Here is a 23,462-nt window from a genome sequence, read left to right on the forward strand (position 1 = left end):
CTCCATTGATAGTCGTAGCAGTGTTACTAGGGGATTTCACTCATTTAATGTGTAAAAATCCATGCTTTCGCTAATAATGACATTGGCTTTCATTGCCTCTCTCCTCCATTTTTATTAACTGACATGCTTAGGAAGAGCATGTGCAAGGAGACATGTTTGTGCTGAAAATCTGCACTCATATTAATACTGCATGTGAATGGTTGCCCTGGACTCCAGTGGTTGCCAAGTGGTCATTGTCTACCTGGTGTTACCATTGCTGTTCACCACGATCTGTTTGTAACTGATGGGAAAACTCAGTGTGACAGACAGTCGGCCCTACTTGAGGCACGGTGCAACCATCCACGCTCGGCTACATGCACATGTTTCAGATCACAAACAAATTTGCTTTCTAAGAAGATAGAAAATAAGTAAATAACAATTCAAATGACACCCTCTACTTGGGCAACTGTAGCTCAGAGACAGCTAGTGAAAGGAGTCAATGTTTTGTCTCTGCCCTCTCCTGTTCTCTCACTGTCAGTAAAAGTCACTTGTTTTCTGTTCTCTTGGGCAAAAAGTTTTTTGCCCTTTTTGTCCCTCTTTGTATTATGTATATTTTCCCGACTCTCTCTTTGATGGCAAAGATCTGAGCAGCCTGTATGGTTTTGTCCCTGGCTCTGTCTGTTGACCTTCTCGATATTTCAGTGGTGTTTTTTGTTTGTTTGTTTTCTCCAGCCTTTTGGGGCTACTGTTTCTTTCCGTCAATTTTTTTTTTAATTTGTTTATTTTGTTCCTCCTTTGTGAACTGTTCTCCTTGGTTAGCAAGACCAATCCCTGCAGAGTTGTGCTGCATGTGGCTTGCTGCTTGCCTTGATGTTCATGCATGGGAATCTTTTAGTGCCTTGTTCTGACACTCCTCAGGTGACAGGAGAGCTTTATCCCAAGAGACACTGGGCTTTCGAAAGAAGAAGGCCACTTTCCTCGACATTGCTGGAGCTGGGGTAGGAGAAAGTAGCACTTTGGCTCCCGTCCAATTGATTAAACTTCTAGTGGTAGCATAGTTTCAAATCGGAGCCTTCGGTCCATTTAGCAGAGTTTACTGAGACTTCGTCTTACTCCTGTACAGGCCTTGTGAGTTTGCCAGCAACCACGGGGAGGGCTGGTCCAGATTTTTTGGCAAAAGAGGCAGATTTGGCGACCCCAGCGCATTTTGTGAGCTCGTGTCAGTTTCGCCAAACTGGTCTTGTCAAAAACAAAACCAAACAATCAAAGTGTTTTACGATGACATTTTTTAAATAAAACGTTTTGGTTCGAAGCAACATTTTGTTTGTTTATAAAAAATACAAAAAAAACCTTTACAAATGGCCAAAAATGGAACAAAACATTTAGTTTGGGTTGAATGAATTGTTTCATTTTTGACAAAATAGAAACATTTTGTTTCAGGTTGAATGAAATGTTTAGTTCAACCAGAAACCTTTTTTTTTTTTTTAATTTTAGATTTGCTGAAAATTCAAAAAAAATTGGTCAATTTCTTTAAAATTACCAGCAAACAGGAAAAAAATCATTATTTGCCCTGCTCTCATTATGGGTCTCCCCTCTTTTTGTAACGCACACTGGGAGCATGGGAGCTTCTAAACATTGGTATTTTTAGCAGGTTTGTAGACAAATAATCCTGGCTAACCCCACCATTGTGCATATGCATGCATACATTCACACTTGGAAAAATTGCATAGGAAAATGGTCAGTGCATTATCTGAATACATTAAAAGATTTTGTGGCTCCAATGGTTGCATGCATCTTGGTGCTCATGATGCTGTCTTGGAAATCTGTCCTTCATTCATTTTCAAGGCACTACAGTGAGCATTCCAGCAGCGTGCTTTTAATCAGCTGGCAGAAATGGAGCCCAAGCGTTTGCAGTCATTGTACACAGCTATTAACAACGGCATTTTCAGCGTGGGGCTGATTTTATACATCCCAGAGGGAATCTGCAGTGAAATTGAGGGAAGGAAACCCAACCAGCGCAACGCCCTCTGTGTACTTGGCAATGCGTTGCCATTGAGTTGATGCCAAAGTGAATTAGAATTTGGAGGAGGGGGTGCAGTTTGATTTGAGTCGAGGTTCAACTCTTGAGCATAAAGTCATTAGGCTTCGAAAGATTTGATTTTTATTGGTAAATGTCAATTTCACTATACGCACACAAAGCGACGGAAGAAATATTTCCATAGGTAATAGTGGGAATGTACAGATAGGCTAAGTAAGAAAACTGATGCTTGAGAATGGATTAGAGTTTGATTTAAGGCTATTTACTTCATATATTTTGACATAGGATGTTTACCGGTTATAAAGCTTTAATTTTTTGATTTGTCAATATTGTCCCTTGAAATTATGAAAAAAACCCACGAATTCTGCCAAGCCTCACTGTAACGTCAACGGTTTTGCTGATACCAGGCATATCTGAACGTTGCCCCTGTGTCACACTGTGTGACTTTTGAACATCTACACTCTTCCAGCCAAAATACTATTAATACGTGTGTCCGCACAGTGAGTGAATCTCATAGTGTGAACGCATTGGAACAGTTCAGGAAAGAAAATGAAGAATATCCTCAGGGACAGACTTTTTTCTCTGAGAGACTCTTCATTATTCAGGCATTGTTTTGTGACACACTGACAATTTGCCAAGAACACCCGGTCCATCCCCTTACCTTGCCCATCTTGAACCACAGGTGCAGCCCATGGTGACTACAAATTCCAGCATGCAATGCTTCATCTTGTTCTGAGTAACCCTCTGTTGGCCCAAAGGTTGAGCCTTGCATACTGAAATGGTAGTGCCCCGGGGCTATACTTTAGAACTCCTTAGGCTATATCAAACCGGCCAGACTGGCTTTGGGGACACCTGGCAATATTCTCCCTTCCCAAGCTTTGTGTCAGGAATGGGGCCAGCAGAATTTGAATGTCTGGATTATGCTGTGAAAGATTCTAAATGAATCACAGCCTTTAACTGGTCTCTGTGCTAACTGGCTGGTCATTCGACCTTCTCCGAGCAGTGCTTATATGGGGCAGTGCAATGACTAGCCAGTCAAAAGACAGGGCATTAAATAAGCCAGAGCGTAATAGTTACAGTTAGAACAGGGTTAATTATTCATAGCAAATAATTTATTCAACAAATTCAGACTCTTTTTCTCCCAGCAGATTGTCCGTAAGCAGTTCTCAATTCTTTTGAATGTATTCACTGTTGGGAATCATTCCCCCCTCCCTCTGTGATTTTTGTCCCATAAATTGCCCATGAGTAGTTCAAAGTGAGTTTTCAGTATCCAAAATTTGAATGGTGTTAGCTAGTTTTAACAGGATACACAGAGCACATGGTGGTTTTTTCCATTGACATTTGGATGAGTGTAACATTGAGTCAGATTCCCCACACACATACTCATGTTTACAATTCACTTCCTTGCAGAGGGTCTGTACTTAGGAAGCCTGTGTGCCATTTAAATCTCACTTACGCCCTGAGATGTATAGTAGCCCTCTACACTGAGATGATTTGCCCCTAACATTCTTTAATATCTGCTTAAAATTCTCTGTCTCCACTGGAATTCCTGTGAGTAAAGATTTTCAGGAGACTGTTTGCTGAAAGTGAACATGAAATTGGCACCAATTCAGGCCAGGTCAGTTCTGTATTTTACTTGAATGAACAAATGTGAACAGTTAGTTAGTTGCCCAGTTCTAGTTACAGCCCCTGTTAATAGCTGAGGCATGTCTGACTCTCTCATCTCCTGGAGCAAGAAATGCTGCAGATGTGAGCCATGCTCCAGTCTGTAATTGGCTGTTATCTTGTCATCTGGTTGCTCCCTCTTCTGTGATGCAGAGAGTTAATTAGGATGCTCTAGAGAAAATATCACAGTCCCAGCCCCTGAGGCCTTTCATTTGTAAGGTTCCTCTTGTTAGCCTCTGTTCTGCTCTTGTTGAGAAGGGAGAATGACTCTGAAACTGCCTAATTAAGATCTGGGGATTGAAGAAGTTTCTCTGGCACAGGTTAGGAAATCAGGAGCTAGATCTCCATCTCCTTCTCTTCAAACTCCATTTGAGGAAATGTGAGAGGAAATGCAGTGAAGGAAGGGGAATGGCAAAAGGAGCAGAGAAATCTGTTTTTGCCAGGCACAGAGATCTCATGTGGGCTTTTCTCCTCGTCCAAGGTAGTCGTCTTCCCCCATTTAATTAGTGTAGCTAACCACACTTCTGATTTGTGGCAGGCAGTCCCAAGTTGATCCTGGAGTGGAGTGAACTCCTTACTGGAATCTAGGAGCATTGTGATCCCTTACCATCTGTATCAACAGGCTCTTATGTTTTCCTTTGAAATCTGGAGTAATGGAAAAATGCTGCAAATGAAACCCTTCCACTCCTCCCTACAGTTCCTTCTGGCAAATTTTTGAATCGCACTTCAAAGCAGCAGGCAGTGCCAAGGCTCAGTGGGTCGCAGAGTGAGGACTGCAGTTCTGAAATACTGCTAAAATGGGCATTTTTTTGGTTTTGAGTGGGGCATGAAAGGCAGAGGGGCTAGATGGTGCAGCCCCCTCTCTCACCGAGCATGCTCGTTAGCTCTTACAGGGTAATAGCGATGCAAGGTTGCCTTGTTGTGCCAGAGAGGAATGGAGAGGATTAGTTCAGTCTGTGTAATGTGAACCCACTTCCAACCACTGTGGAAGGTATTAGATAAAGTGTGCAAATTTAGGTTGCTAACGATTGTGTTACACGCCTGAGCATGCCTAGTCTGAACTAAGTGCTCAGATGCCTGGGCAGACTCGGAGTGAGCAGATTGCTTGTGACTCAGTAAAAGTGCAAGGCCTCCTCTGCTGACTTCTACACTCGTTGCATAGTCCCAGAAGCTATATCAGGTCAAAGACGAAGCAATTACTTCCTCCCAGGTCCTCTGGATTTGCAAGGAACCGTCACAGAAACTTTAAGCAACATTTTGACATTTTTCTCAGCGTGGGGGTTGTAGAGGGAAGTGCTGATTACATGGTTTTCAGAAGTGGTGAGCACACACAGCTCTCATGGACTGCAGTGGGACTTTTGGACACTCAGCACCTTTGAAAATCAGGTCCCTAAACTGTAAGCAATGGGATGTATTAGGGATGTATTAGCAGGAGTGTTGCGAGCAAGACACGAGAAGTAATTCTGCCGCTCTACTCTGTGCTGATTAGGCCACAACTGGAGCATTGTGTCCAGTTCTGGGCACCACATTTCAGGAAAGGTGTGGACAAATTGGAGAAAGTCCAAAGACAAGCAACAAAAATGATTAAAGGTCTAGAAAACATGACCTCTGAGGGAAGATTGAAAAAAATGGGTTTGTTTAGTCTGGAGAAGAGAAAACTGAGGGGGGACATGATAACAGTTTTCAAGTACATAAAAAAATTTTACAAGGAGGGGGAGAAAAATTGTTCTTCTTAACCTGTGAGGGTAGGCCAAGAAGCAATGGGCTTAAATTGCAGCAAGGGAGGTTTAGGCTGGACATTAGGTAAAACTTCCTAACTGTCAGGGTGGTTAAGCACTGGAATAAATTGCCTAGGGAGGTTGTGGAATCTCCATCATTGGAGTTTTTTAAGAGCCTGTCAGGGATGGTCTAGATAATACTTAGTCCTGCCATGAGTGCAGGGGACTGGACTGGATGACCTCTCAAGGTCCTTTCCAGTTCTACAATTCTATGATTTGTGTGTGGCAGGGCCTAGCAGCATTGCAGGTAGATGAGGCTTTTAAATGGGAGGAAGAAAAAAAATAAATATTTGGCACATATTAAGGACTGCGAGGTGCTGTAACTGGAGGAAAATGTTACTTTAAAGAGATATTTGCTATTTATATTGCCAGATAAGACAATATGAATCAGCTTGTCCAGTGTGAACTAGAACTAGAAGCCTGAGCAGACTCATGCTGAGCTGGGTACTGGTGGAGTCAGTGACAGGACTGAGCATAAATCCTAACAAACCTGGCCCCTGAGTGCTTATTCAGCATGACAGTGGGTAGCCCCCAAATAAGGGGAATCGACCATAGAAAGGGGCTGGTTTTTCCTCTCTTTTTCTCCAGGGATGGATTCGGAAAGGGGTGGCTGCTCTAAGTAGATGATTTAAAACCATTGTGATAAACAAACTCAAATCTTGCTATAGAGAGATACTGAGAGCACTTTATTCATGTGCATTAGAGGTTGCCATCCTGTCTTCTGCTCTTTGGGAAGGAGTCATTCAAGTAGGGGGTTGGGAGTCAGGACTCTTGAGTTCTGTTCCCGGCTCTGCTGTTGACTCTCTTTGTGATCTCGGGGAGGTCACTTCACTTCTCTGCCTAATGGGAACAATAATAACCTGCCTCAGACAGGAGTAGTGAGGCTTATGGTTGGCATGTGCATGGGTGAGCAAGGCATTGCAGGGAGTGCAAAGAGACTTTCCTTGCTCAATGGCTAGCTACAGTCCCATTGGAGGGCGCGCACACTGATCCTTGCCACCAGCTGTGGGAGGAGCTGGATGGATGGCAGAGGGAAGGCCCTTGGTCTTGTCCATCCTTTCTCCTGGCTGGGTGTGGAGGGCCATGATTGTGCCACACATTGCAGTGGTGCTGGAGCTAGCTTGTGCTTCCCCCAGGAGGGAGTCTGGTTGAGTCTGCTGGACTCACTACACCTCCTCTGACATTAACAGCCAGATTTTAGTTCCAGATGAATATCTGCAAAGTGCTTTGAGATCCTCAGATGAAAAATGCTGTGCACGGGCTAAAAGTTATTCTTATCTTTCAGTGCCATGGCTGGCATGTATTGATAACGTCCAATCAGAAATAACCCATGCTGGGTCACTCTAGAGGCGTTGGCATTAGGTCATCCGATTAGTTCATACTGTATGGCTGTAAAAGCTGTGTAGGACTCCGCAAGGCAAGGCAGCCAGTCACATCACTCCTGCTGCTCAGCAGTATGGTTACAATGGGACACAGAATAAATATGGAGGGTGACACGTCCAGGTGGGTCACTAGCACTGCACCCAGCGAACACCGGTTTGCATGTACACGTGAGCATCCGTTTGCTCAGTTAATCGGCTGCGCCACACGTCTGTTTGTGTGTGCAGATACGCAGGGCTACACGTGCCCTTGGAGAGTTCACCTTTGAAAACTGTCCTCCGAAGTCCCATCAGCACTGATTGAAACTTGCGAGGAAGGGCCTCAGTACGGTGGTGCCTTGTCAGGTCACAGTCTGGGCTACGTTCTGCCCTCTGTGCATGAGCACAGCTCCTCTTGGGAGTTAACTCTGCTAGGTCCGTGGGGAGAGCCAGGTTTTGCAGTCCCAGTTCTCAGGAGGATGGAGCTCTCCTATGAGGAATTATTTCTCACCTGCTTGGTCTTTATTTCCACGCATCTTCTTTCTCTCTCCATCTCTTATCTCTCTCTCTCTCTCTCTCACTGAAGTAGGATTCAGTGGGGCTCTTTCAGTAAGTTAACCATTGGATTGCATTGAACATACTGCCTTTGTGCTAACCTTTGGCGTGCTGAAGGAGGATATTCCAACCAAGGCGCTCTTCGGTTTTACACCATTGAACAGACAAAATGTGTGGAGCTTTGCCAGCATTTGATATTGCCTTTGAATTACATGGGGAGGAAACTCTCAGCTTTGATTTCGTTATCCCTCACTGAGGAGCACCCCTGGTCCTTGTTTTAAAGGGGGTTCTGTTAGGTTGTGCTGGTGTCTCCTAGCTCATTGATTACTAGACTAAACCTGTAGGCGGCAGAGTGGGTTGCTGCACAAGCCTTTCGCCCCAGTAGACATGGGATCAGAACCTAATGTAAAATAAATGGGGTGGTCTCAGCTCTTTCCAGTGCTTGTTCGCCATAGAGAAAGATAATGTGCCAAAAGGATGCCCCAGCCCCACTGTATGTCAGCAGGGCTCAGAATAGTGTTTAAAGTCCTACCACGCCCATCCCTGCCCTTCCGAGTTCTGGCCAGTTTCCCTGAGCGATCGAGTATTTATTTTAACTCTTCCCACACGCCTCTGTGGCAGCTGGCGCTGTGTGCTTAGTCCTCGGCCTGTTGCCACACAAGTATCTGGGAGGGTTCGAGGTTGAGAGCTGATGAAGCTAATGAGGGGAGTTATTCATTCAGGATCAGAGGCAAGCACATGCACACGTTAACAATCCAGTTTCCTTAAGCAACCAGTGTAGTTTAAACAGGACAGGCTGGATTTCTCCCATGATGCTTTATGCTGGTACAGCTCCATTGACGTCACCGGAGTTACGCCTAGGTTACCTGTACAGTGGGTGCTTCCTAGCACAAGCAAACAGTCAGACTAAAATAGTCTAAAAGCAGTAGTGTGGCCACGGTGGTACAGGCAGCAGCTCGGACTGGCTGCCCCGAGTACAGTCTCACCCGACACCCGTGGCTGGGCAGCTAGCCTGAGCGGCCGCCCCGCTGCTGTTTATAGTGTGTCAGCACAAGAAGATGGGATCTACCCGAACTGGGATGCATGCTACCAGCTGTGGTGTAGACGTACCCTAGTTTGCGCTCCTAGAAGTGAACAGGGGAATCAGGCTCAGGCATTTTTACCTCAGTTCCACCCTCTCTGTGGTTGCGTTTGATGCGACTCCTAAGTCAATGTTCAGTTTATACCACTGGGAAACACAGTTTCTGAGATTTCCCCCGCAAAGAGTCCAAACTGTTTTTTCCCCTGATGGTGGAAAAGGAGGATGAAATATTCATGTAAGAGGCCTGTCCTTTTCTACGAAGAACAGTTGAATGACTAGGGCAGGGGACTGAGCAGCAAGACCCCTGCCAAATCCTATTCCCAGCTTTGGAGTCTCTGATAAAAGACTCTGGGTAACACTTTCAAAAGCACCTGGGTGACTTAGGAGCCTAAGGCCATGCCTACACTAGCACTGTTGTTGGTCTAACTTCCTGTTTCTCAAGTGCGTGAAAAAACACACCCCTGGGCGACATAAGTTTCACCAACAGAAGCACCGGCAAGGACAACGCTATGTCAGCGGGAGATGCTCTCCTGCAGACATGGCTACTGCCACTCGTTGGGGGTGGTTTAATTATGCCGACGGGAGAGCTCTTTCCTACGCGGGAGACCTTACAGCGGCAAGCTGCATCGGTACAGCTTGGCTGCTGCAAGGTCTCTAGTGTAGACGTGGCCTAAATCTAGGGTGACCATACGTCCTTTTTTGGCTGGGACAGTCCCTTTTTTAGGCCCTCTCCTGGCCTTCCCGACTTTTTTGACAAAAATGATCATCAGGTGGCAAGAGCAAACGGGATAAATGTCCAGTTTTGCTACAAAAGCGGGGTGGGACCCCTAACAAGGCACGGAGGAATATGCGGGGTGGAGGGAGTGGTAACGCCAGCCCTGCGCTGGAGGGAGGGCTCGGTAGAGTGGCTCGGGCCACTCTGCCCCACATGCAGAGGTGAGATGGGGGCCCCGAGTGGCCCTGTGCATGGGCAGGCAGCGGGGGTGGGGGCTCGGATGACCAGCCCACTGCATGGAGGAAAAAGGGAACGTGGTGGGGAAGGAGGATCATGGGGGGGCGGGGGGAGCTTGGGCCAGCCCTGGCTGCCAGTTGGGAGGCTGGCCCTGTGTGGGATGGCTTGGGACAGCCCCACAGGGGTTGGGGGGGCTCAGACCGGCCCGGGGTGAACCGTTTTCTCTTTGGGAAAATATGGTCACCCTACCTAAGTCCCATTTCCAAGAGTGCCAGCCACTTAGGAGCCCAAGGCCTTGTCTATACATGAAAGTTGTGGCACTTTAACTATACCAGTATAGTTAAAGTATTAAAACCCTCCTAGTGTGAACAAAGTTATACCAGAATAAATGTGCTTCTAGTGATATCGCTTACTCCAGTAAGGGAAGGGGAATAAACTATGCCAGCGTAAAGCCCCTTTATACAGGTATAACTGCATCCACACAAGGGATTGTACCAGTACAACTATACAGGTAGAAAATAATCACACCCTCCACTGCCATAGTTATACTGGTACAAAAACTGTGTATGGACCAGGCTTAACTCCCACTGGCTTTTATCCAGACTTAGGTGCCTGTCTAACGACAGCCACTACAGCAGCACAGCTACGGTGCTGCAGTGGTACCATTGTAGTACCTAATGTAGGTGCTTCCTACATCAACAAAAGGGGAGTTTCTGTCAATGTAGTTAATCCACCTCTGCAAGATGGAATTCTTCCATTGCCTTAGCCACACCACACTGGGGTTAGGTCAACCGACCTGGAGCTTTCAGGGATCAACATTTTTCAGAGCCCTGAGCCATGTAGCTAGTTCAATCTGATTTTTAAGTGTAGACCAGGCCTATGTGTCCAGATCACTTTATTTTTTTTTTTTTTAAAAAGAGGGATGTAGGCTCCTAAATCACTTAGGCGCCTTTGAAACTATTAGTCTCCCTCTCTGCAGTGGTTGGAGATGAGGCAAGGAAGTGGTGTCTCGATCTGAATCCAGATTCAGTTTATCCTGGGAAGTGTTTGAGTTTTAGGCAGAAAGGGACACCTTTTCAATAGGTTTCAGAGTGGTAGCCGTGTTAGTCTGTATCAGTAAAAAGAATGAGGAGTCCTTGTGGCACCTTAGAGACTAACAAATTTATTTGGGCATAAGCTTTCGTGGGCTAAAATCCACTTCATCAGATGCATGGGGTGGAAAATACAGTAAGCAGGTATAAATATACAGTACATGAAAAGATGGGATTTGCCTTACTAACTGGGGGGTCCAGTGCTAACGAGGCCAATTCAATTAGGGTGGATGTGGCTTCAATAGGGCTTCTCCAGCACAGATCCTGTTGGGCGCACACGAGGAGTGAGGAGTGTGTTCGCGGTGCCTCCCTGTAGGTGGCTGCAACACGTTCTCCCTTGTGCATCTGGCCAGCTGTGTTGACTGGAGCGGAGGGGGTGGAGCTGTGTCCCTGGTGGAGTGCTTTGCACCCCACGAGTTCCTAGAAAGACACTGCCCCTGTGTGTAGGAGAGCACAGAGATGAGAGGATGCAGACAGAAGGCTGGTTCTTTGCCCCCTGACAAGCCCATCCAGCGCCTAGCTCCAGTCTGGCCCTTTCTGTGCACACGCAGCTGTGGCAACCCTTTATGGACAAATATCTTCAGCATGGTGAAGAATCACAAAGAACCCACTTAAATGCCCTTAGCAAAGTGCTGAACTTCTGTTAAACAAAGAGAAGGTTTCCATGGAGTGATCAAAATAACAGCCTAAGCAGCTTCCAGATGGTACTTTCGAGGGATGAAATCCACCCTGTTCAGGGGACGCGAACCTACCTAACGCTTGGGTTCTACCGACCTGTGCAAACCCCTTTCACAGGAGCAAAAAAATAAAATAACTCTACAGATAACACCCAGTAACTTCCTTGTGTTGCATGAAATCTTAGAGCAAAGAAATGCAGAGGCATGTCTGATTTGGCTCCAGTTTAGGAAGTTTCTGAACAGCATATGGAAGCTGAGGAGCTGGGAAATCATCATTTGCCCAAGAAGGAGAAATCAGCCCTTACTGAACAGTGCTCAGGTTATCAGCTAGCCTGGAGGACTGGGCCTCTAGTGATCACTTACTGCTCAAAAGCAGGAAGAGCTGATGGGCCAAAGTGGCACACTTGGTGCAATCTCATTGACTTCATTCGAGTGACACCAGTGATTCATTTGGCCCGGGGAGTCTAATCCTGGATGATGGGGGAAGTGTTCCCACGGGGCCTCAAGATCCCTAGCCAGAATCTGGAAAGAGTCACTCTGACACTGTGACTTGCCCATCAAAGGGTGGGAGCTGGAGCTTTGTGTGGGCATCACACTCCGCTGCCAGGAGGAAAGGGTGAAGGGAGGGCCTCGCATTCCTCAATAAAAGGACCCCTTCCAGCTACTCGGAGTTCGTAGTTGACAGCAAGGGAGGAGGCGCTACAGCGCTCTGCTGGGATTGCAGGGTATCTGCAGGAGAGGGTTGGAGAAAAGAGTCCAGTGTGTCTGTCATAACAGGGATCCTCCCTCTCCCCTAGCTAGGAGCAGCCCTCGTGCGCGTGGCAGGTCAGACCCCTTCTCTGACGCGCTCAGGAACGCCAGTTCTCCTTACAGACGTGGGGTGAGACAGCGGCGTGACTGTGTGCACGTTCAGGGCACGTCATGTCTCCCAGAACCCCGTATAAATGCAGGGCCACATGCACAGCTGGGATCAGCTACACTCGCTGTGGTGGCGTTGCACTCACTGACCCCAGAAGAGAATTGTCTCTGCAGTGTCGACCTACTCACCCTTCAGACCGGCTTGAGGCTGCCTGGTCCTGCTTGTGGTTCTTTGTCTCTGTGCTGTAGCCTCACTGTGGAGCAGGTAACGCCTGTAGCTGGCATCAGATGTGGAGTGTTCTCCTTAATGTGCCATGTCACCCTATGCCTCTTGCCTGGCCAGCGGTGACCTTGACTGAGTGGCTTTCCTTAGACATACACACCCAGGGTGTGACTGGTTCGCTTGGAGCATCCGTAGCACCGCGAAGATAGCGGAGAGAAGGCCTCAGCTGCCGCTGTGCTTCTGTTGCCCGAACCAGGACCCCTGGAGCTCACGTGGTGGGAGATTAGGCTAGGATGGTAGGTCCTGCCATGGGATGTTGCCAAGGGAGATCAGATTGATCCAGCTCGAGACAAAATATACTCCTCTGAGGGCAGCATGAATGCTGGCAAATCCCAGTCTCAGAACTTTGCAGTGGGCCCTCTGGTTCAGCAGCATTCCAGAAAAGAAGCCACCCTCCCCAGGGGCAAGGCTGCGTCTCCCAACAAACAGCACGCGAACGGTTAGCCTTTCCCAATTGCACATACTTGTGATTTTGCTATTGTAAGAATCGGGGGGATGGATGATCACCCTAGAAGGGGCAGCATGGAGGGTGGGGGAGGGACAGCGCCAGCGGGTACTGACAGCAACTCTGCTTGGTTCCTCAGCGCCTGGTGCGGATGAACATGCCGATCTCGGACCCGGACTTAACGGTTCATTTCACTTCCACGCTGATGGCCTTGATCCGGACCGCTCTAGATATCAAACTCGCGTCAGGTGAGAGGGGAGATGAGAGGGAGACGTGCGCGCACGTGAGCAGGAGTTCAGAAGCTAGCTTGCAGCCGGGTTGTTGTGCAGAGAGGGCCAGCCTGCTAGCCAAAGGAAGGGGACGGGGAGGAGGAGTTCCACAGAGGAAGTGAGAGGATCCTCTAGCCGATTACCTCCACCTCCTAAAAGGGAAGGTGGACTGATGGATTTTGGACTGGGAGACCCCAGCTCTGCTCTGACTCAGGGTACGTCTACACAGCAGCTGAGTGGTGTAATTCTCAGCCCGCCTTGATGTAAATGGGCGTGGCTGCTGCAGCACAGCTGACGGCTTGGGTTGCCTGAGAACGTACCCAAATGGGTGGGTGGGACTGTGCTGCAGCTAGCCCGAGCCGCCACCTGTGCAGCTGCAGCTACCTGGCTAATTTTAGCCTGCTAGCTGGAGCAGAGCTAGCGCGTTGATCTGTGCGAGCTGGGAATTCCACCTCCTGGCTGCAGTGCAGACGGACCCGCAATGTGTGTCCGCTCTGTACTGCTTTGTAAAAGGAGAACGTGGCTTGTTCTCCTGAGTCAATGGCTTTGAGATGAAAAGCCCCAGGCAAGCACCAAGCGTTGTGATTTTAAAAAAGAAAAAAAACAAGCCTGATTCCTTAGGTTTTATTGCCTTAGCCAGGTCAGTCGGAAGAAAAACCTCTCCCTGCTAATGATCCTGTCTGCTGGTGTGGAAGCCGCGAGTCTGCGAGCTCTGACCTAGATTATGCTCTGAGATAAAATTCAATTATTTAAATGCTTAATCAGGCCAGATACATGGCTTCCCAATGAAACAATACAGTATAATAAAATATATCAAATTCTACCTTGGATTATTAGCCTGTTTAATCGGCCTTCAAAGCTGTGGCTTCCGCTGGAGCCAGAGCCAGAATGGAAATGGCCAGAGCTCTTTTATGGTCACGTATAATGTCAACCGAAAGGGAGGACAAAACATGTCCCTGTGGTTCAGATGTGGGACTGGGAGTCAGGAGAGGTGGGTTCTGGTCTTGGCTAACTGAATGAGACTGAGGATCTCGGCCTACATGACTTGCCCAAAGGCTTTTAGGCACCTAACTCCTATTCATAGACTTATAGAGGTGGGGGCAGGGCTGGGAGCAGGGCTGAGGCCCGCAGCTGGGACCCCAGGCATGGGGCCGGCAGCTAGGGCCTTGGTGCTGGGGCCAGGAGCGGAGCTGGATGATGCTCCCTCCCCGCCGCCTGTGGGGGCTGGTCTGGGCCCCAGCCGTGCTCCCCCGAACATTCTCTGTGCCGGGGGCACGGCCCACAGCTTGGAGACCTCTGCTGTAGGGGGCAAAATATGATGGTCCAATGGATCTAGGCTGCCTGGCACCAGCAGAGGTTCTGACCCTGTAACTTTAAAGCATGTGTTCAGGACGGTCTCATTTCTTAGGGGCCAGGACCCTCCTTCACACTAATAAGCCTGCGTGTGAAGGGGACAGTCGAGCCCAGAGATCCTATGTCATTTTCTTACATTTCACTGGTGACTGCTCAGGCCGAGTCACTTCATTGAGGGTGACTGTCTGCGAGACTTTTGGCCATATGCAAACAGGAACCAGCAAATAGGCCACTTTCCACAGAAGGGGGTTTGAGGGGGGTACAGGTAGTCAGGGGCATGGATTTGAGGTTCTGGATTTGGCCTTACCCATTATTACCTGGTTGGTTTGAATGTTAAGGTTTCTCCTGCCAAATGTAATTGAGAGTGGCTGGTAGGACAAACAGCCCCGTAAGCAGCCCATGAGATGCAGCGTGGCAGGGGCATGCTCCAAGCCCTGTTATAAGAGTGAAAATAGTCTCCTCCCTTTGCTTTTCTCTTAGAAAATCCATCTCTGTCATAGAGATAAACTACTCAGCCTCGTACTGGGCAATGTAGCCACTATGGGAACCAGCCTGTTAGCTCATAAATACTTGAATCATTCTCAGCCCGCGTGTCGAGAACCCACTTCGGCCTTTTTAACGTTCTCGCTGTCCTTGTGTTTCATTTTATAGCAGTTATTTGATGATGATGATGATGATGTTATATAACGGTCTTTTAATTTTTGTGTGTGTGCCGCCCCACCACACCCACTCCGGTGAAGGGGGAAGGGGAGCATGTGGGGGGAGATTGTTTATGTAATAGCTCAAGCCCACTGTTATTTCATAGTCAGATTGTTTTCTGCTGTGGCTTTGCTGTGTCCCCCTTGGAAGCCGCTAATGATGTGACAAGTCTAAAAGAGAAGGAGATTGTTCAGGTTACAGGGTAACCGTGGCCGTGCGTCCCGCGGGTGGGGACACCAGATCAAACCGGTCCCTGAAATATTGTCCTGGTCAGACTGAGTCCGTTCCAGAGCTCACACGCTGGTTTATAGTGGGGAGGGCTGGCGCTGCCGTTGATATCAGTGGTGAAGCTGATCCTGACTCGGCGTTCTGGGAAGGAGGTGGGGGAGTGGGTTTGGAAAAGACCGGGTCTGTTCACACGGCAGCTGGCTCGTTCACTGGAGGTGCGAATGAGGAAAGTGCATGTGCAACGGACAGTCGTTTGCTCTCAGCCTTATTTGCCTCTTTTGCCCCCTGCCCAGCGGGTGTGAAGCAGCACCAGTGCGATGCGGAGCTGAGGAAAGAGATCTCTCTGGTTTGGCCCAATCTGTCCCAGAAGACATTGGACTTGTTGGTGCCTCCCCATAAACGTAAGTGCTCAGTAAGGCTCCTCTTCCCCTTAGAAGCAATGCAGAGACGTGAACCCAAAAGCCCATTCCGGGCAGCCACAGAAATCCAGGTTCTCGTGCCCAGAGCCAACCCTCGGTGTGCACCGCAGCCTAGATGCCACAGTACAGAAGCCCATTTCATCCTCTGCCTGGAGTTTCCTTCTCGTGTCACCTCTGGAACGCTCACAGCCCCGTGTCCCTATCCCTCCATAGTAAGAATCCCAGGTCACTCCCAAGCATGGCTCTCAAAACATTATGTCCTAGTGCCTCTTGCCTGAGCCAGTAGATTCATTGAATTGTGGACCAAGATAATACATAGGGGCCAGAAGAGAGCAATGCCTTGTCCAGCCTCTTGAAGAGAGATTTCTTTGTCATCCAGCAGTTCTGCTTCCTGTAGTTTTATCTGCTTCCAGTCTGGCTCCTGCAGGTCAGGGGAGCAATTTCCACCATCTGGGTTCTGTCTGCATCCAAAAAAAGTCAAGAGAAGGATGTTCAAGGCTGCAAGGGGGTTTGGTACTAAAGGCTTAATCTCCCCTAAGGATGGCCCGTGGGAGCGTGTTGAGAAAATGGAAAGTTTGAAATTCTCTTGATTGGCAAAAGCGAGGGCTCTGAATCCCCTGGCTTGCTGATTAATGAGAAACAGCCCCGTCCAATCAGGGCAGCTGTAACTGAGAAAGGTATGGTGCTAAGCTGCGCGACAGGGAGAGGTCAGTGGTAGAACTGTAAAACAAAAACAAACAAAAACGCCATCTGGAAAAATGAAATACAATTTAAATGTTTATTAGTCCATTATTCTCCTGTTGATGATAATATAATGAAAGAAAAATAAGGCCTTTCCGATGATAAAAAGGCCGGCGGCAGATCTGGTATTAATTTAAACGTTCTTTTCTGTCTCCCATTCTTACACCACCTAGGCTTTACTTGCCTAGGGCACCCTTCCTTTAACATATCCCTAAATATTTTCAGCAGCGAGCAAAGCTAGGTGGGTGGGTGGCTTTAAAAGCAGGGTGCCGTGACCCTCAGAGAGAGGAAAGGCAACAATGGTCAGGGAGAGAATGAAGGAAGAGGAAAATTGCTAAGCTGAAGAAGCCTGTTCTAACCATGTCTCTTTCTCTTTTTTCTCTCTCTCTCCTCCTCCTCCTCCACTTCTAATGTGACGTCTTATATGTCTTTTTACTTGCTTTTCTTGCCCATTGGACATTTCCCCCATTTAAATAATTTCTTCCCTTTCCCTCCATTTCTAACACCCGTTCCTTCTCTCCCTGTTCACCTTTCCCCCTCTCCATCTGACTCCCCTTTCTGCATTTCACCTCCCGTTTCCTAATCCAGCTGACGAAATGACTGTGGGGAAGGTCTATGCTGCTCTCATGATATTCGACTTCTACAAGCAGAATAAAAACAGCAGGGAACAAGTGCACCAGCCACCTGGAGGTCTTTGCCAGGTACTCAGCAGCAAGACGCTGTTCCCTCTTCTCACTCCCACCAAGGTGCCTGCGCATCTCATGGTCCTTTATACTAGCAATGACCAAACCTCAGAAAGTCTAGCAGTCTCATTCCATCCAGCACCTGAAATTTGGGATGCTTCTCCAAGCCTTTTTGAATTGTCGAAGCATCTTGGAAGTGGCAAATCTCATTTAGTTTCTAACCCTTCCTAATTTCAGTGGAGCTGGAAATACCTTGGGTAACATTTCCAAAAGCACCTAAGTGACTTAGGAGCCTATGTCTCATTAAAAGTCAATGAGATTTAGGCTCTTATAAGTGACTATGAGTAATATTTTCAAAAACAGTAAAATGTGCTTAGGCCCTTGCGAACCTAAGAGCCATTGAAAGTCAGTGAGATCTAAGCTCCCAAGTGCTGCCACTTTTGAAAAATGGAACTTAGGCACTGTTGAAAATTTTACCCCTTGAAAAGATCTCCACCCATGGTGTTTGGGCACTTCTCGTCCTACCCTGGCCAGAACTGAGAGGGCCGAGGCACAAATAGCCTGGTACATGTTGAGAGTGTGAGACTGCACTTGTCACTAACTTAAATTCTTCCCCCAGATGGCTACACAAATATTGTGGTTGAGTGTGGGACACACAGATAGAGACTTGATGGTGTTTTAGGTAATACAGGCAAGTGTAATTGGAATTATAGACGAAGAAAAGAAAGCACAATAAATATAACAAAACTTCCCAGATTATGCAGATTTATGGTGATTTGTATACTTACGACATCATGGAGACTGATTACAGTAAAGATAGGAGAAAAATCAGTGGTGCTCACTGTGCCACTTACCACACGAGGAAGGTGCTGGTCTAGGCTTCCTATCTGGTTGCCCGTGTCGTCATCCTGGTGAGCCTGCTAGGAATGGGGTTGACAATCTTTTATGCACCTTTTTCCATTCCACCCACATACATCTGGGACCGTATCTAATTAAGTCTCAGCCCCCTACTCATATTTGATATTCTGAGAGACCAGTTTTACGGTTCGGGTTGTCCACATGTGACATTCCAGTTGACCATAATTACATTTCCAACAGTTAATGTGAGTCCCTTTCCCAATAGTTTTGGTACATCAATGCAGTTAACTTTTATTGCAAAAAGCCCCTAAGATGATGCCAGCTCGTCATTTGTGGTTTATCTCTTTATCCCTAGACGCATCGCTAACCTATCACAAAATACAGATTGCTGTATTTAACCCTATGTCGAGCACATATTTCATAACTTTTGGTCAAGTACATAATATTTATGCAGACTTATGCTGACTGCCGACGTCTACTAGGCCTGACTCTAAGCCCTTAATGCTCAATGCTTAAGACCTATAGCTGAGCCTATTTTTAATACATGTATTTGGGGTTTTCTACTTGTTGTTGCAGCTTCAGTAACTTCCATTATTATGTCTATAAACATGCTTTACAGATAAGTTATATTCTACCCAAAACTGTAGTCCCTCCAAGATCAGGTCAGGTGTCAGCGATCAACAATAACAAACAATGAGTGAAAATTTTATGCAAACAGTGAGAAAGATTTGGCTTGAGTTTGGGGCCAAGGTTTGGGTTGATTCTTATTGTAGCCACACTAGTCCATCTGTCCCTGTTTATCACTACTGTGAGCCTTACCTTTGCTGCAATAATCGTTGCACAGCTCACAAGCACAGCAAGTTGTTATTGGGCTAAATCCTGAGGGTCTTACTCAGAATTTAAACCCAGCTCCCGTTGACTTTGAAAGGGCTTGTGACTGAATAGGAATGGCAGGAATGATCCCCATGCTGTGTCCATGTTCACATCTTAAGGTCATAGGATAAAATCTTGGCCATACTGAAATCAGTGGCAAAACTCCCACTGACTTTAATTGGGCCAGGATTTCATCCATAAAGTGTACAATATGGTCATAGGGTCACTCAGTTAATGCCAAGCCGGGATGATGAGTAAATTTCATTGGTATCATGAAGCCCTAAATCAGAAACACGGCCTTGGGATTGAAACCTTGGGAATTCCTGAAATAACAAGCACCTAGTAGGCTTCAGGGTGGTGTTCAGTATGAGACTCGGTATCGCAGACTGAGATCTGAGTTAACACCTGACCCTTTAAGCTGTGGGACCTTTTGAGGTTGACTCAAGACCATATCATTTTATTTTGTTTGATCTGAAAATTGATGTGTAGCTAAAACCATTCCTCCTAAGGTGCCAGATTGACATCCCTGGATTGTGATACTCTTCTGTTTGCCCACAGAATGTGTACAGCAAGGAGAGTGGCAACGCATGCTTCCTTTAGACTTGCCCTGCAACGTGCCTCATCCCTGATATACTGGGACCACTTTTAAGGTCCACGTGGCCCTTGCAGCATGTGGCCTATACATAGAGAATGCGAGTGAAGGGGGCAGTTAGTGCTGGTTGTGATCTTGGAAGAGGGTTTAATAATGTGGACACCATTAAGAACGCGACTAGGAAAGACCACACCCCACGTTCTCCAAGCATCTGTAGCTTTCTCACGGATGCCCTTTCTTTATGCATTGCAGACTGGACCAGTGTCGTTGTTCCACCCCTTGAAAGCAACCCTGGAGCAAACCCAGCCTCTGGTGTTCAACCACGCTAAAGCATTCCTCCGCCAGAAAAGCTGCACCTCGCTCAACAATGGAGGCACATTGTGAGTATTCCCTGGGCTTCCCACAATTACCTTTGACTGAGGCGGCCCCCACGGTGATTTCTCCATAGTTCTCGGATTTCTCTGTATTTGAGCCAGACCCCTTATGCAGTCTGCATTTTGTAACTTCCCACCATTGCTAGTTTGTGTTTTCGGGCTCTGGGAGCTTGGAATGTTGCAAAAATTGCCCAGCGAACGTTCACTAATTCTAAAGAGTCTTGGAGCCAAAGAATGCCCCCCGGATATGACAGGACTTCATGTCAGTGGGAGTTTCCATGCATGGTACTGAGAAGAATCTGGCCCTCGTTTCCTGCAGCCAGACAATGCAATCTCTGCACAATATGCATGCCAATTGTCCCCTACTGCCCTCTCTATTTCCTGCTCTCCTTGTGTGTTAGATTTGTCTGGGTCACTCGTGCCACTGACATTCAACAATAGACCTCTGAGATAGAAATACTTTAATAACCAGTAGGGGGATATATGGTTGTAATAAACCTATAACTGGAAAAACCTAGGGGTAAATTTATCCCTGATGCAGCTTTAGCAACATGTGATCTGCAAGAAAAGTTTGGTCTTCTGCATCAGTGCCAGAATTAATTTCCTAAGGCACTGAAAACAAGTTGCTGTTTTCCCCTTTAAGTAGATTGGTTTTGTTTCCATGTTCTTCCTGAGATCCTCAGGGGGAATGTGGAAATTATCTGTCAGTCAAAGCTCAAGAACCCTGCAGTTTACTAGCTTCACCAGCCGCTCCCCCATCCAGCCACACAACTTGAGAAGTGGGGGGGTCCCCAGACTGCTCCAGAGCACTTTAAATAAATCCAACTGCAACGCCTAGCACCGCAGTTCACCTTTTCTCTTCACCTTGCACCAGGCCAGCCCCAGAGAGCGGGATCAAGGAGTCTGTTTCGTGGGGGACTCAGCGCACTCAGGATGTGTTTTACGAAACCAGGACACCAGCTTTTGAACGAGGCCACTCGGAAGAAATTCCCATTGAGCGGACAAGCAAACAGGTGACGATAGAGCGGAATGCAATAGGTCTCCATAGGCGTCAAGCGAGTTATTCCTTTTGACTGCCGAACAGCTCCCCATGCATGTGTTGGGCCAAATAGTGCTCTGTTAGTTGCAAAAGTCTTGCTTGGATGTAACCGAGAACTGAATCTGACCCATTCATGTCTTTGTAACACTTCTTTGGCGGATGCCCTTCTTGGGTGTGTGGCGGATTCAGGCTTATTCCAAATGGGAGCATGGGGGAGGGAGAATGATCTCATGGCTAGGGGGCTGGATTGGGAGATACGAGACTTAGGTCCAATTCCCAGCTCAGCCACAAATTTTGCTGTGTGACCTTGAGCAAGTCACTGTGCCTGGCTTCCCCATCTGTGCCTTGCCATACAGAGGTGTGAGGCTAAAAACCACTGGTGATGGTGAAGCGCTCAAGTCCCTGGACAGATCAATGTTACTGGAGAACAGGGAACGTGGTTGAAAAAGGCCTTCGCGTTCGTGTCTCTTTCAGAGGCAATGTTGGGACTGGCTGCGGTGGCTTTGGCTTAGTGTATCCAATCCTATATCTTGCTTCATGGGCCTTCCATTTCCAGTGCTGCCCGTCTGAGTCCCCACTGGGGCTTCAGCTGACGACAAATCTGTAGAAAATTTCCAGACCTGGATCTCATTGGCTGCTGGAGCTGCTTGGAATTGGTGCTCAGGTGACAGGCAGGGGAAGAAAAGAGAATCTGGGATTAGTTTGGCATCATCGATACTTGATCAGAGGTGGACACGGCTGCACAGTGGGTGTTAAGTGGGGCAGGGCTGTGACTGTTCCTTCTAGTGAGTGTCATTTTCACAGCAAAACTTTTCAGAACTGGAGAAGCTGAAGCAGGGGAAATTAGCCAAGAGGAGGAAATCAGAAACCAAACACCCAAAGGAGGATTGAGGGACTAGTGCGATGGGTTTACGGAGTCTTTAAATTGTAGGTCACCTATTCAAATCCAGCCAGGTCAATAGGTACTGTGTGTGTTTACCATAGGATGGCTCTTCAGTGACCTATCAGATGTTTGGGGTCTTTAGTGCAGCTCCTTGCATATCGACGGGCCGTACTATAAAAAGCACCACCATATTTGGCTCTCTTATTGACTGAGTGCGGCGTGGAGACTGACCTATGCTGAGAAGGGGCCCACGCTGAGGTGTGCTGGCAGGGCAGTGTGGGGAAGCATACACCAGCGCTCCCCAGGCTGAGCTAGTTCTGTAGATAAATAGTGACCTTCGGTCACCAGGACTATCAGGCTGGTATCTCTGATTAGCCGTAAATGCTCACAGGTGAAATAGAAACCCTGCAGTTTGCCTTAGTCCTGGAACAAGCCTGGCAGAGCGATTGCTTTAAACGGACATTTATGTTCCTGCTTCTGAAAATATTTCTCAATTCAATCAGGTTGTAGAAATGAGAGAAATCAGCCCTACCCTGGCCAACGGAGAACAGCAGCCTGGCCTGGAGAGCCAGGGGCGGGCGGCTTCCATGCCGCGTCTGGCCGCCGAAACTCAGGTGAGGGAGGGAGGCTTTACTGGCAATGGAAAACTTACAGTAAGTCAAGCATTCAGCACGTTCTCTCTTCTTGTCCGTGTCATGTTGTTTTTTAAAGCAACTGGTGGGTTGTTTGTTTCTTTAAGAGACACTGATGGAGCAGGAGGCTCAGAAATTTGAGCAGCCTTTGTGCTTTTGATTGTTGGGATGCTGTGTACACAGTGCTGTTACCCCCAGCTGTCTCCATCTCCTTATACAGGCAGCAAAAAAGAAATCCTGCTCTCTGGGCAAAACACCTCATTTATTCTGATGTCTGCCTAGCTGAAAATATATGTTCCGACCGACAGGGAGTCACTCTATGGTTTGCAGAGGTGTATTCCATAACCTTGCATATAATATGCATACATCACTGCCCTGAGTTCGTAGTAGGGTATAGCCATAGCCCTGGGAATAAAATAAGCTGCATGTTTCTTTTTGATGAGCCGGTTTATATATGAAATGTGCTGTAGGCTCTCCTCCTCCACCCTCCAGCTAGGTTTAGCATGTAGTGCACTGTATGGTGGATTGGTAATATGATGATGAAGACTTTACTTCCTTAGCTTATCCGATGGAGCCTTGTAAGGAAGCCTTGTCATGAGAGGTGGCCTTCAGAGCAACTTTGTGACTACCCCTGTGTACTTCATGGGGCACATAACAACACGGTTTTCTCAAATCACTTCTGGGCATTTCACAGGTGCATTGCTAACATGTCCTCCAGACACTCTCCGATCACCACGCTGCCTGTTATGTGTTAGAACATCTCCATCTTGCCATGCCTAGTTGTGTCTCTTTAGCTCAAATTGCCTGATTCACATAATAATGAGTGAGTCACGTGTGACTTTGCTGTTCCACAGGCGAGACAGAATGTGGGAGGTGTGCTGAATTCTAGAACTGAGGAGCAACACCTCCAGTAGATATGTCCTTCCGTCCTGACTGTCTGTATGCCAGCCAGCTTGGATCAGGACACCAGCTGCACTGCTGACTGGATCTCTGTGCTACCTTCAGAAAGGAGCACCTTTCCCCAAGGACTGTAGGAAATCCTTGGATCAGACTCCATCT

At 47.5% G+C, this 23,462-nt stretch overlaps 1 protein-coding gene across 1 annotated transcript in view; it reads left to right on the top strand.

The window, feature by feature from the left end:
* Positions 1 to 23,462, top strand: part of CACNA1B (calcium voltage-gated channel subunit alpha1 B) — a 491,615-nt gene that overhangs the window by 449,423 nt on the left and 18,730 nt on the right. The window contains exons 41-46 of the mRNA XM_044993192.1: positions 12,900 to 13,008; positions 15,603 to 15,710; positions 17,058 to 17,215; positions 19,728 to 19,855; positions 20,724 to 20,862; positions 22,275 to 22,385. Coding sequence (XP_044849127.1) covers positions 12,900 to 13,008; positions 15,603 to 15,710; positions 17,058 to 17,215; positions 19,728 to 19,855; positions 20,724 to 20,862; positions 22,275 to 22,385 — 753 coding nt within the window. The remainder of the gene's footprint in view (positions 1 to 12,899; positions 13,009 to 15,602; positions 15,711 to 17,057; positions 17,216 to 19,727; positions 19,856 to 20,723; positions 20,863 to 22,274; positions 22,386 to 23,462) is intronic.

The sequence above is a fragment of the Mauremys mutica genome, chromosome 18 (genome assembly GCF_020497125.1).
Source record: "Mauremys mutica isolate MM-2020 ecotype Southern chromosome 18, ASM2049712v1, whole genome shotgun sequence".
In the NCBI taxonomy this organism is placed as follows: domain Eukaryota; kingdom Metazoa; phylum Chordata; order Testudines; family Geoemydidae; genus Mauremys; species Mauremys mutica.